This window comes from Bombina bombina, chromosome 2 (assembly GCF_027579735.1).
Source record: "Bombina bombina isolate aBomBom1 chromosome 2, aBomBom1.pri, whole genome shotgun sequence".
Taxonomy (NCBI): Eukaryota; Metazoa; Chordata; class Amphibia; order Anura; family Bombinatoridae; genus Bombina; species Bombina bombina.
Window position 1 is genome coordinate 942465423 of NC_069500.1, and position 14017 is coordinate 942479439.

The following is a 14017-nucleotide window of genomic DNA, read 5'->3' on the forward strand; positions in this document are numbered from 1 at the left end:
TGATTTAATATCTAATGAGTGTTCTATGAGTACAACCCACCATAGAGCTATATTACAGAATGAAAATTATAATGATATTAATGGCCACTAATATGTTTCAACTTTTTGCTTTTAGTTTCCACACCCTGGTATACATCTTCACAACAGGTATCATTATTTCCTTTGGCAAAGGATCCCCAAGGCAAGAAGAAAATAATGTTACATCGCATCAGATTCCAATTTCATTTGATATTAGTAGCTTGGTTGCTGCAAAAGGTAAAATATGTTCTACAGCAGGAGGATGTGACAGTGTTACATACTATTTATAATACGGACATTAAAGACATTTTTGGAATATGATCTGCATACAGCATAATTTAAATTTAATTTTAAGAGAAAAACGTGCTTGAAAATCCTGGTGAATTTTTAGCATTTTTGCTATCACTCCATTTAAACAGAAACAGAAGCTTTTTTTTTTATTTGCTTTAATTCTTTTTTTTTTCTTGAAAAGAAAAGCACAACATTGTTTATTTTGAATAATACTTACACTATGATTATTTTTTTCCAGACTTTCTGGACCTTCATGTAAAATGGATTTTTGCTGGGAATAATGTCAGCTTTGCCACCACTACTCTTCAACCACAGGTTATCTTTTACAAGTTCTTATGAACTGTTTTAGTTAGTAAATGTGATTACTGCAAATTATATTGAAAACATTTTTATAAATGGTTTTTAACTGGAAGTTTTATCAACAACAAGGGAAATGTAATTTATTTGCTTCAAGGAAAGATATTATAGTCACAATTTTGAATAGTTGCTAATAATGACTAATTTCTTTAATCAAAACTAGTAATTACTTTGTAATGCTAAGAACTGCAGATTTTTCTGAAAGTCAGGGGGTTGATAATAGAACTTGCTAAGGCTTGTTTGTGCCGCCCCAGGGAGTTAAAGGGACAGTCAACACTAAAATTGTTATTGTTTAAAAAGATAGATAATGCCTTTACTATTATTATTATTATTGGTTATTTGTAGAGCGCCAACAGATTCCGCAGCGCTATAAATAAATGCGTACAACAAAACAGTTATAGGGATCAAGAGTTGCACTGTTGTAGTCAGCTCTTAAGAAGGTGATCTACAAACAGCTGGACTCTTAGGCTTACATGCTAAGGGGGTTCAGGGGATAGCAATTGAGGAGAGGAACTGGTATAAAGTAAGGTTAGCGTAGGTTTTATGCATCCCTGAACAGTAGAGTCTTTAGGGAGCGCTTGAAGCTTTCAAAACTAGGGGAGAGTCTTGTGGAGCAAGGCAGAGAGTTCCACAAGATGGGAGCAAGTCTGGAGAAGTCCTGTAAACGGGAGTGTGATGAGGTAACACGAGAGGAGGAGAATAGGAGGTCATGAGCAGAGCGAAGGGGACGGGAGGGAGAGTATCTGGAGACAAGGTCTGAGATATAGGGGGGAGCAGTTCAGTTGAGGGCTTTGTATGTCAGAGTGAGAATTTTGTGTTTGATCCTAGAGGCAAGAGGAAGCCAGTGAAGGGATTGGCAGAGAGGTGCAGCAGATGAAGAGCGACGTGTAAGGAAGATGAGTCTGGCAGAGGCATTCATTATGGATTGTAAAGGAGCTAGGCGGCAGGTGGGGAGACCAGAGAGGACAGAGTTGCAGTAATCGAGGTGGGAAAGAATGAGAGAGTGGATTAAAATCTTAGTTGAGTCTTGTGTAAGGAAGTGTCTAATTTTAGAGATGTTTTTAAGGTGGAAGTGGCTGACTTTAGCCAAGGACTGAATGTGAGGAGTGAAAGAAAGATCTGAGTCAAATGTGACCCCGAGGCATCAGGCATGCGGGGTAGGGGTAATGATGGAGTTATCATCAGTTATAGAGAGATTGGGGGTGGAGATTTTGGAAGAAGGGGGGGAAATGAGGAGCTCAGTTTTGAAGAGATTTAGCTTGAGGTAGTGAGAGGACATCCAGGAAGAGATGTGAGAAAGACAGTGACACGGGTTAGCAAGGAAGGAGATAGGTCTGGTGCAGAGAAGTAGATTTGGGTGTCGTTGGCATACAAATGATATTGGAAACCGTGGGACTTTATTAGGGAACCTAGTGATGACGTGTAGATTGAGAAGAGAAGGGGACCGAGGACAGAGCCTTGCGGTACTCCGAAAGAAAGTGGTGACGGGGCAGAGGATGCCCCAGAGAAGGCTACACTAAAGGTACGGTTTGACAGGTAGGAAGAGAGCCACGAGAGGGCTGTGTCACAGATGCTGAAGGATTGGAGGGTTTGAAGCAAAAGAGGGTGGTCAACTGTCAAAGGCTGCGGACAGATCAAGGAGGATAAGCAGAGAGAAGTGGCCTTTTGATTTTGCTGTAAGTATGTCATTGGTAACCTTAACAATTCCTGTCTCTGTGGAGTGATGGGGACAAAATCCAGATTGCAGTGGGTCAAGAAGGGAGTTTAACGTAAGGAAATGGGATAGGCGTGCATATACTAGTATTTCCAGAAGCTTTGAGGCAAGAGGGAGGAGGGAAATAGGGCGGTAGTTGGATGGGGAGGTCGGATCAAGGGAAGGTTTTTTGAGGATAGGTGTGAGCAGTGCCTGTTTCAGCGATGAGGGAAATATACCGGTGCTGAGGGAGAGGTTGAAAATGTGTTTTAGTATAGGGGTAAGGGTAGCAGAGAGGGAGGGGAGTAGCTGTGAGGGGTTAGGGTCAAGGGGATAGGTAGTGAGGTGAGAGCGCAGTATAAGTGCCGAAACTTCTTCCTAAGTAACAGGGTAGAATGAGCTAAGTTTAAGATTATGTGGGTTGTGGTTGATTGAGAGCATTTGAGGGGGTGAGAGAATGGAATTATGTTGAGAGCCAATTTCATTTCTGATGGAGTCGATTTTGTTATTGAAGTGGCTGCAAAGTCTTGAGCTGACAGAGAAGTTTTATTAAGAGGTGGGGGAGGGCGGAGGAGAGTATTAAAAGTGGAGAACAGACGTTTTGGGTTTGAAGAAAGATTATAGATAAGAGTAGAGAAGTAGTGTTGCTTATGGAGATTAAGGGCAGAATAGTAGGAGTTCAAGATGAATTTGTAGTGAAGAAAATCAGCTGAACTCCGAGATTTTCTCCAGTGCCGCTCAGCAGTACGGGAAAATCTGCGTAGGTACAGTGTCAGAGGAGTATGCCAGGGCTGAGGATAAGTGTGTGATTTCTGAGCTAGGGTAAGAGGGGCGAGATTGTCAAGGACGTATATAAGGGTGGAAATATAGTGGCAGATTGTTCAGGGCAGGAAAAGAAGGAGAAGGATGAGAAGTTTGAGGAAATTAGCAAGCTGTTGCTGATCTAATGACATAATGCTTCTGTGAAGTTTGGTGTGAGGAGTAGAAGGAGGGAGAGTTGTAGGGAGGGATGATATGTTGCAAGTAAGGAGATAGTAGTCAGAAAGAGGAAAGGGGGAGTTTGTGAAGTTTGAGAGAGTGCATCGATAGCTAAAGATCAGGTCAAGAGAGTGACCATCTTTGTGAGTGGGAGAATCAGTCTATTGTGACAGACCGAAAGAGGAAGTGAGTTTCAGAAGTTGTTTTGCAGAAGAGGCAGTTGGATTGTCAAGAGGGATGTTGAAGTCGCCAAGATTAAGGGCAGGGAGTCTGAGGAAAGGAAATAAGGTAGCCAGGCAGCCAAGTGATCTAGAAATTGAGTTGAGGAGCCAAGGGGTCCGTATATGACTGCAACACGTATAGAGAGAGGAGAGAATAAGCAAATCATGTGGGTTTCGATTGAGGGAAGAGATGGGATGTATTTGTTGAAAGGTGCAACGAGAGGAAAGTAAAATACCTACACCACCTCCTTGTCTATTACCAGACCTAGGAGTGTGCTGAAGTGGAGACCCCCATGTGACAGAGCAGCAGTGGATGCTGTGTCTAGGGGAGAGAGACAGGTTTTTGTTAGGGCCAGAAGGTTGAGGGAGCGGGAGATAAAGAGGTCATGTATAGAAGTGAGCTTGTTGCAAACAGAGCGAGAGTTCCAGAGTGTGCAAGTGAAAGGGGTAGTGGCTTTTGATGCAAGAGGAATGTGAGTAAGGTTTGCAGAGTTTTGTTTTCTGAGTCTATGGGACGGTACACATGGATGTGCACATCTAGGCAGTTGTTGGGGACCAGGATTAGGGGAGATGTCACCAGCAGTTAGTAAAAGCAAGAGGAAGAGTGACATGAGATGAGATACAGATTTGCAGTAATGAGACTGCTTTTGAGATGAGGTGCAGGGGGGAGAGAGAGTGTTTAGGAATAGGTAAAGTTCATGAGTACAAAAGTAAGGTGAGTTTAAGAGAGTTGGGCTAATGAACAGTGCAGGTGGAGAGGGAGAAGGAGTAATTGAATAATGTAGTTTGTTATGGAGACAAGAGGCAGCAAAGAGGAACATGAATATATTGAGCATTTTTACAAAAGTAAGAATCGGTTAAACACATAAGACACAGTATTACAGTAACATTGCATAAGGAAACAATGAGGTATATAAAACATAATATTACAAGAGTACTTGATTTGTGTCTTATAAACTGTTCACTTAATTCTTGTATAATTCTATTGTTAATGCTTCACTTATAAAATGTTCACTTAATTCTTGTATCATTCTATTGTTAATGCCTCACTTATAAAATGTTTACTTAATTCTTGTATCATTCTATTGTTAATGCCTCACTTATAAAATGTTCACTTAATTCTTGTATCATTCTATTGTTAATGCCTCACTTATAAAATGTTCACTTAAATCTTGTATCATTCTATTGTTAATGCCTCACTTATAAAATGTTCACTTAATTCTTGTATCATTCTATTGTTAATGCCTCACTTATAAAATGTTCACTTAATTCTTGTATCATTCTATTGTTAATGCCTCACTTATAAAATGTTGACTTAATTCTTGTATCATTCTATTGCTAATGCCTCACTTGTAAAATGTTTACTTAATTCTTGTATCATTCTATTGTTAATGCCTCACTTATAAAATGTTCACTTAATTCTTGTATCATTCTATTTTTAATGCCTCACTTATAAAATGTTCACTTTAAAAATGTGAACATATGCTATTGTAGCAATGCACCCCCTGTGCAATGCACATCCCAAACTAGTGTGAAATATATGCAGGCAGGGCAGTCAGCTGAGTCCACTAAATTTAGTTGATTGCTATGCTAATAAAAGACTATTTGAAAGGCCAATTGGAAATTTAGTTTCTGGTCTGGTCAGGGTGAGATGTTAAAGGGACACTGAACCCAAATGTTTTCTTTCGTGATTCAGATAGAACATGACATTTTAAGCAACTTTCTAATTTACTCCTATTATCACATTTTCTTCATTCTCTTGGTATCTTTATTTGAAATGCAAGAATGAAAGTTTAGATGCCGGCCCATTTTTGGTGAACAACCTGGGTTGTTCTTGCTGATTGGTGGATAAATTCATCCACCAATAAAAGAGCGATGTCCAGAGGTCTGAACCAAAAAAAGCTTAGATGCCTTCTTTTTCAAATAAAGATAGCAAGAGAACAAAGAAAAATTAATAATAGGAGTAAATTAGAAAGTTGCTTAAAATTGCATGCTCTATCTGAATAACGAAAGAAAAATGTTGGGTTCAGTGTCCCTTTAAGTAAACAGACAATAAAATTTGGAGGAGGTTAAAGCTATGGCATAAGACAGCTATAAATTTTAGAATAATAGCAAGTATTGATAAGGATTGAGCATCACATGGCAATTAACAAAACATTAGAAGTAAGACATTGGATAACAGTACAACAAATGTAGGACTAAATTAACAACCTAAAATCATTTGCTCTATATACATATACTACCCATTCCACAGCTTTGCACAACCAACATTGTTATATTAATATACTTTATAACCTTTAAACCTCCAAATGTCTGCCTGTTTTTCGAAGGCTCTATTGACAGCCTCTTAATAACATGCTTTTTTATTTGCTTTTCACAACAGAAGACTGCTAGTTCATGTTGGCCATATAAATAACATTGTTTTCATGTCCGTGGAGTTATTTAAGAGTCAGCAGCACAACACAGCACGAATTGGCTAACATGCAAGTCAATAGATAATAAATAAAAAGTCATGTGATTAGGGGGCTTTCAGAAAATTCTTAGATACAAGGTAATCACAGAGGTAAATAGTGTATTAATATAACAGTCGGCTAGATTACGAGTTTTGCGCTATGAGGGGTGCGGTACTAACTTGCACGTTATTGTCACCGCTCACTTACCTACAGCGCTGGTATTACAGGTTTTCAGAAACCCGGCATTAAAAGGCAAGAAGTGAGCGTAGAGCAAAATTGTGCTCCATACCGCACTCCAATACCAGCGCTGAGCTGGTTGTACGTAGACATCAATGGGGAGAGCCGGCTGAGAAAAAGTCTAACACCTGCAAAAAAGTGGCGTAAAGCTCAGTAACGCAGCCCCATTGATTCCTATGGGGAAACTAAAGTTATGTTTACACCTAACACCCTAACATGAACCCCGAGTCTAAACACCCCTAATCTTACACTTATTAGCCCCTAATCTGTTTATTAACCCCTAATCTGCCGCCCCCGACATTGCCAACACCTACATTATATTTATTAACCCCTAATCTGCCGTCCCAGACATCGCCGACACCTACATTATACTTATCAACCCCTAATCTGCCGCCCCCAATGTCGCCGCCACTATAATAAACATATTAACCCCTAAACTGCCGCACTCCCACCTCGCAAACACTAGTTAAATATTATTTACCCCTAATCTGCCGCCCCCAACGTCGCCGCCACTATAATAAACATATTAACCCCTAAGCCGCCACACTCCTGCCTCGCAAAAACTAGTTAAATATTATTAACCTGAATCTGCCGTCCCCAACGTCGCCGCCACTATATTAAATTTATTAACCCCTAAACCTAAGTCTCACCCTAACACCCCCTAACTTAAATATAATAACTAAATAATTCCCATTTAAAACAAAATACTTACCTGTAAAATAAACCCTAAGCTAGCTACAATATAACATAGTTACATTGTATCTAGCTTAGGTTTTATTTTTATTTCACAGGCAAGTTTGTATTTATTTTAACTAGGTAGAATAGTTATTAAATAGTTATTAACTATTTAATAACTACCTAGCTAAAATAAATACAAATTTACCTGTAAAATAAAACCTAACCTAAATTACACTAACACCTAACACTACACTACAATTAAATAAATTACCTAAATTAAATACAATTAACTGCATTAAATACGATTACCTAAATTACAAAAACAAACAAACACTAAATTACAAAAAATAAAAAACAAATTACAAGATATTTAAACTAATTAAACCTAATCTAATAGCCCTATCAAAATAAAAAATAAAAAACCCAAAATAAAAAAAACCCTAGCCTAAACTAAACTACCAATAGCCCTTAAAAGGGCCTTGCCCCATAGAAATCAGCTCTTTTACCTGAAAAAAAATACAAACAACCCCCCCAACAGTAAAACCCACCACCCACACAACCAACCCCCCAAATAAAACCCTAACTAAAAAAACCTAAGCTCCTCATTGCCCTGAAAAGGGCATTTGTATGGGCATTGCCCTTAAAAGGGCATTTAGCTCTATTGCAGCCCAAAGCCCTAACCTAAAAATAAAACCCACCCAATAAACCCTTAAAAAAACCTAACACTAACCCCTGAAGATCCACTTACAGTTTTGAAGACCGGACATCCATCCTCAACGAAGCTGGGAGAAGTCCTCAACGAAGCGGCAAGATGTCCTCAACGAAGCCGGGAGAAGTGGTCCTCCAGACGGGCAGAAGTCTTCATCCAGACGGCATCTTCTGTCTTCATCCATCCGGCACGGAGCGGGTCCATATTCAAGACATCCAACGCGGAGCTTGCATTCTATTGGCTATTCCAATCAGCCAATAGAATGCGGGCTCAATCCTATTGGCTGATTGGATCAGCCAATAGGATTGAAGTTCAATCCTATTGGCTGATTGCATAAGCCGATAGGATTTTTTTCAACCTTAATTCCGATTGGCTGATAGAATTCTATCAGCCAATCGGAATCTAAGGGACGCCATCTTGGATGACGTCATTTAAAGGAACCTTCATTCGCCGTTAGTCGTCGGAAAGAAGAGGATGCTCCGCGTCGGATGTCTTGAAGATGCACCCGCTCCGCGCCGGATGAAGATAGAAGATGCCGTCTGGATGAAGACTTCTGCCCATCTAGAGGACCACTTCTCCCTAGTTGGATGAAGACTTCTCCCGGCTTTGTTGAGGACTTCTCCCGGCTTCGTTGAGGATGGATGTCTGGTCTTCAAAACTGTAAGTGGATCTTCAGGGGTTAGTGTTAGGTTTTTTAGGGGTTTATTGGGTGGGTTTTATTTTTAGGTTAGGGCTTTGGGCTGCAATAGAGCTAAATGCCCTTTTAAGGGCAATGCCCATACAAATGCCCTTTTCAGGGCAATGGGAAGCTTAGGTTTTTTTAGTTAGGGTTTTATTTGGGGGGTTCGTTGTGTGGGTGGTGGAATTTACTGTTGGGGGGGGTTGTTTGTATTTTTTTTTCAGGTAAAAGAGCTGATTTCTTTGGGGCAATGCCCCGCAAAAAGCCCTTTTAAGGGCTATTGGTAGTTTAGTTTAGGCTAGGTTTTTTTTATTTTGGGGGGGCTTTTTTATTTTGATAGGGCTATTAGATTAGGTGTAATTAGTTTAAATATCTTGTAATTTAATTTAGTGTTTGGTGTTTTGTAATTTAGGTAATTGTATTTAATTTAGTTAATTGTATTTAATTTAGGTAACTTATTTAATTGTAGTGTTAGGTGTTAGTGTAACTTAGGTTAGGTTTTATTTTACAGGTAACTTTGCATTTATTTTAGCTAGGTAGTAACTATTTAATAACTATTCTACCTAGTTAAAATAAATTCAAACTTGCCTGTGGAATAAAAATAAAACCTAAGCTAGATACAATGTAACTATTAGTTATATTGTAGCTAGCTTAGGGTTTATTTTACAGGTAAGTATTTCGTTTTAAATAGGAATTATTTAGTTATTAATAGTAGGTTTTATTTAGATTTATTTTAATTATATTTAAGTTAGGGGGTGTTAGGGTTAGGGTTAGACTTAGGTTTAGGGGTTAATAAATATAGTATAGTGGCGGCGACGTTGGGGGCGTCAAATTAGGAGTTAATAAATGTAGGTAGGTGGCGGCGATGTTAGGGACAGCAGATTAGGGGTTAATAATATTTAATGTTTGCGAGGCGGGAGTGCGACGGTTTAGGGGTTAATGTTTATTCTAGTGGCGGCGATGTCGGGAGCGACAGATTAGGGGTTAATAATTTTATTTTAGTGTTTGCGATGCTGGAGGGCCTTGGTTTAGGGGTTAATAGGTAGTTTATGGGTGTTAGTATACTTTTTAGCACTTTAGTTATGAGTTTTATGCTACAGCTTTGTAGTGTAAAACTCATAACTACTGACTTTAGAATGCTTTACGAATCTTGCGGGATAGGCTGTACCGCTCACTTTTTGGCCTACAAAAAAAAGCTTGTAATACGGCGCTATGGAAGTCCCATTGAAAACAGACTATACGCAAATTGTGTAAGTTGATTTGCGGTAAGGCCAAAAAAGTGTGCGGGACAGCTGTACCTATAAGACTCGTAATAACAGCGGTAGTAAAAAAGCAGCGTTATGAGGCTTAATGCTGCTTTTTTACTCATAACGCAAGACTCGTAATCTAGCCGAGTGTTTGTTATGCAAAACTGGGGAATGGGTAATAAAGAGATTATCCAATAAAAATTATGTTGTAGGCTGTCCCTTTAATGAACTCTAAAGTGATGGGGATAAATGATTCACAACTTTTCCCTATATCCACTTGATGGAACAAAATAAGGCTGTAAAACAAAACATAACCACTCAACTAATTAAAAGTTCTCTGTATATTTATTTATTTTTAAGGTGCAAGTTTTTCTTAAGTGACAACATTTTGCGTTATCTCTTATGTTAATTTTGCCTGTCACACATGTTGCTGCTCTACATTAACCATGAAGTTTCTGATTTTCTCTCATATTAATAGCAGTGGTTCACATACATAGCTGAGGCAAAAAGAAGATAGATCCATCTAGTAGCGGGGCTACTTAACAGAGGGCCCTGGTGCAACTTTTTTTTGGTCCCCAAAGGTTGCTCAGTAGTTACAAATAGTAATAATTAATATGCTGCTCTGTATAATGGTTTGAGGATAGATATATAGATATCCCTGCAACCTGCACTAATAAAAGGCTTCCTCTGCATTATGATTGTACACATTCTGCACTCACCTATGTATAGACTGGCTGATATAAGCCCACAGCACGTGGGCCCTGATGCCATTACACCTGCTCACCTGCTGCACCAATGGTAGTTCCGCACCTGGCGTCTCAGTAATGTACACCTAAGGATGAAAGAAGTGTAAATCTAGACTTGGGTTAATGTTATTTTTTAGTCATACTATTACTTATGCTTAGAGCCTTCTTTCTAAAAATGTGAACAAAATGTATCCATTAAATGATATAGGGCTAGATTATGGATGGAGCGCAATCGTTTGCGCGAGTAGCACACGCAAGATTGCAGTATTTTTTGTGCTTGTATTCGTATTATAACTGACACTGTGTTTTATATTACTGCAAATTAGTCTGTGCAGTAATTTACGCTCCTCACGCTCCACTCCTAATCTAGTCCATAACAGGTAAATGTCCTATAAAGAGTGTTTATCTGTTTGTAACCCTGTGACATTGAATGTTTCTTTAGAACTCTGCAAGAGCTCCTCGGACTCACCACTTGCGAAAGATTCTGCAACTTGACAAAACCATAATAAAAAAATGGATAAATGCAAAAACTGGGAGTGATGATTATAAAGAATTTAAGAGGTAGAAATATATGATTCCTTTTGTTATACATTGTTAGAATTTTCAGTAACTGGTTTTATACAAAAGCATAGAATTTGATGACGTATACAACCCAGAGGAACAATTTAGAATCTATGTATTTCCTTATGTAGAATAAATAAAACCTCAAAAAACAATATGGATATCCCAGATATTATTAAAGCTCTATCTTTCTCTTAAACTAACTTTCAATGAGCAAAAAAAGCATATAGATAAAGACCGAGAAACATTTACATTGGATTAAGGAGGTATGCACAAAAATAAATCATTTGACCCTGGGGCTTAGATTGGATATTCCTAATGCAGCATATTGAAGCTGCTGTATTGTCTTGTGTGATATACTGACATAACAGAAGCTTACCTTCCACGTTACCATCATTATTAATATGAGTTCCTTTTACTTGGCCAAACATTACTACATAAGAGTCATCTGCCAGATACAAACTATAACTATCTTTGTTTTTGTTTATAGGGTTATAAACAAACTTTTTTCATCTGCCTCTTGTATAACAGCAAGTTTTATAAAGAACAGGTAAGTCTCATCAAAGCTACAATGTAGACAGTTTAAAACATTATGGGCCAGATTACGAATGGAGCGAAAATTAACGCTCCCACTTGAACCTTAATTGTGCTAGAAGTAAGATTTGTATGCTTGTCGGGTTGTGCTCGTATTATGAGTTGAAAGTAAACTGTTTTCACTATTGCGCTAACCCAAGAAACACAAAAATCCGAAGTTAGAATATTGTGTGCGCTTTCACTTATTTCCCCCATAGAAGTTAATGGAGAAAAAAAGTGAAAAAAATAACAGCCCACTCTCACACAAACCCGATCGCATATTCTCATGTGTGCTAACCCGACATGAAAATATGTATATTTCACATTCCAATGTTCTGCACTTAACAGAATATGTTCTATTTATTCATACATAAATATTTCTACATATATCTGATGGGTTTTTAGTACAATATATATATATATATATACATATATATACAAATGATTTTATATAGGGGTATGTATATATATATATAGGAATGTCTATTTGAAAGTACATAAAACATATTCCGCTATGTAAAGAACATTAGGATGTGAAATATTTACAGTAAATACATAATTAAAACCTTTACATGTTTTCATCTACTTAACTCCAATTAACTTATATATACAAATGGCTATATATGTGTACATATGTCTGTAAATACATATATAAGCATATAAATAGAAATCTTCACGTCAAAAAGCACTCTCACCGAACTGGTCAGGTAGGCACCAGGGTGCAAATAATGATAATAGACTGTTAAGAAAAAAAGCGCTCTCTGGTTTTGAAAACAAATAGTGAGTTTACTAGCGTGACGTTTCGAGGTATTTACCCCTTCCTAAGACAAAGGGGTGAACTTTCAAAACCAGAGAGTGATTTTCTTATTGACAGCCTACACATATAAATACATGTGTACACACACACTTATATATATATATATATATATATATATATATATATATATATATATATATATATATATATATATATATATATGTATATATTCTATAACCCATACTATACCATAAACGCTGTATTTGCTTTATATTAATATTTAAATACAGTAAATAAAAGCAAATCATTAATATTAATGCCGCCTCCGTTCAGTCCCTGGCACCCAGTGGCAGCATGATGTCTAATTCTTAGACTGCCTTGTGCTCACAACTTTCAAGAGCAGTTATGTAGGGTAGGGTCTGGTGGCATTAAAAGGACTTGCTTTCACCTTTGAGAGCCCACTATAGAGAAAGGAAGCTGCAGAGCAAATTTAGTGTTAATTTTAATGTAGAGTATCTTCCATTTTTTTTCTGGTTGCTTGAGTTCCGGTTACTGAGAGCTTACTGTATATATACACTGTATCATATACATCTTTAGACATGTAAATGTATGTATCTCTATGTTAAAACCCTTTGGCTGCCTTTTTTTTCTCTCTAAAACCTGAGACCTCATATCTTTGAGCCTTTATAACTTTTGTGTGCAATATTTTTGGAGAATATTTTTTATTAGATTGTAATATTAAGCGTGTAATTATACTATGTAAGGTATTTTTGATGTGTTTTGTGCCACTTTTTAGTTTCGCAAAACAGTTAACCAGGGCTCTGAAATTGCGGTAATAATTCTAGTGTAAATCACGATTGCACTCAAGCGTTCGCGTTTCCTTTCAACTCCTAATACGAGTGGTAAGCCCGAAGAGCGCAAACCCTTGCGATATATCCCTTATCACTCGGGTGCAAACGTTTGCGCTCCACTTGTAGTCTAGCCCTAGTCTTGGAGTTCAGCTGATTTTCAACATTACAAATTTATCTTGAACTCCTACTACTCTGCCCTTAATTTCCATAAGCAACACTACTTCTCTACTCTTATCTCTAATCTTTCTTCAAACCCAAAACGTTTGTTCTCCACTTTCAATATTCTCCTCCGCCCTCCCCCACTTCCTAATACAACTTCTCTGTCAGCTCAAGACTTTGCCAACCACTTCACTAACAAAATCTACTCCATCAGAAATGAAATCAGCTCTCAACACAATTCCATTCTCTCACCCCCTCAAATGCTCTCAATCAACCACAACCCACATAACCTTAAACTTAGCTCATTCTCCCCTGTTACTGAGGAAGAAGTTTCGGCACTTATACTGCGCTCTCACCTCACTACCTGTCCCCTTGACCCTATCCCCTCACAGCTACTCCCCTCCCTCTCTGCCACCCTTACCCCTATACTCACACACACTTTCAACCTCTCCTTCAACACCGGTATATTTCCCTCATCGCTGAAACATGCACTGGTCACACCTATCCTCAAAAAACTTTCCCTTGTTCCTACCTCCCCATCCAACTACCGCCCTATTTCCCTCCTCCCTCTTGCATCAAAGCTTCTCGAAAAACTAGCTTATGCACATTTATCCCATTTCCTTACAATAAACTCCCTCCTTGACCCATTGCAATCTGGATTTCGTCCCCATTACTCCACAGAAACAACAATTGTTAAGGTTACCAACGACCTACTTACAGCAAAATCAAAAGGCCACTTCTTTCTGCTTATTCTCCTTGATCTGTCCGCAGCCTTTGACACTGTTGACCACCCTCTCATGCTCCAAACC

The 14017-nt window shown here is 38.3% G+C and overlaps 1 protein-coding gene across 2 annotated transcripts in view; it reads left to right on the forward strand.

Moving 5' to 3' along the window:
- Positions 1-14017, forward strand: part of LOC128649891 (probable E3 ubiquitin-protein ligase HERC6) — a 282469-nt gene that overhangs the window by 75931 nt on the left and 192521 nt on the right. For both annotated transcript variants that reach the window (XM_053703418.1, XM_053703419.1), the window contains exons 7-10: positions 116-255; positions 548-624; positions 10750-10868; positions 11359-11418. In XM_053703418.1, coding sequence (XP_053559393.1) covers positions 116-255; positions 548-624; positions 10750-10868; positions 11359-11418 — 396 coding nt within the window. The remainder of the gene's footprint in view (positions 1-115; positions 256-547; positions 625-10749; positions 10869-11358; positions 11419-14017) is intronic.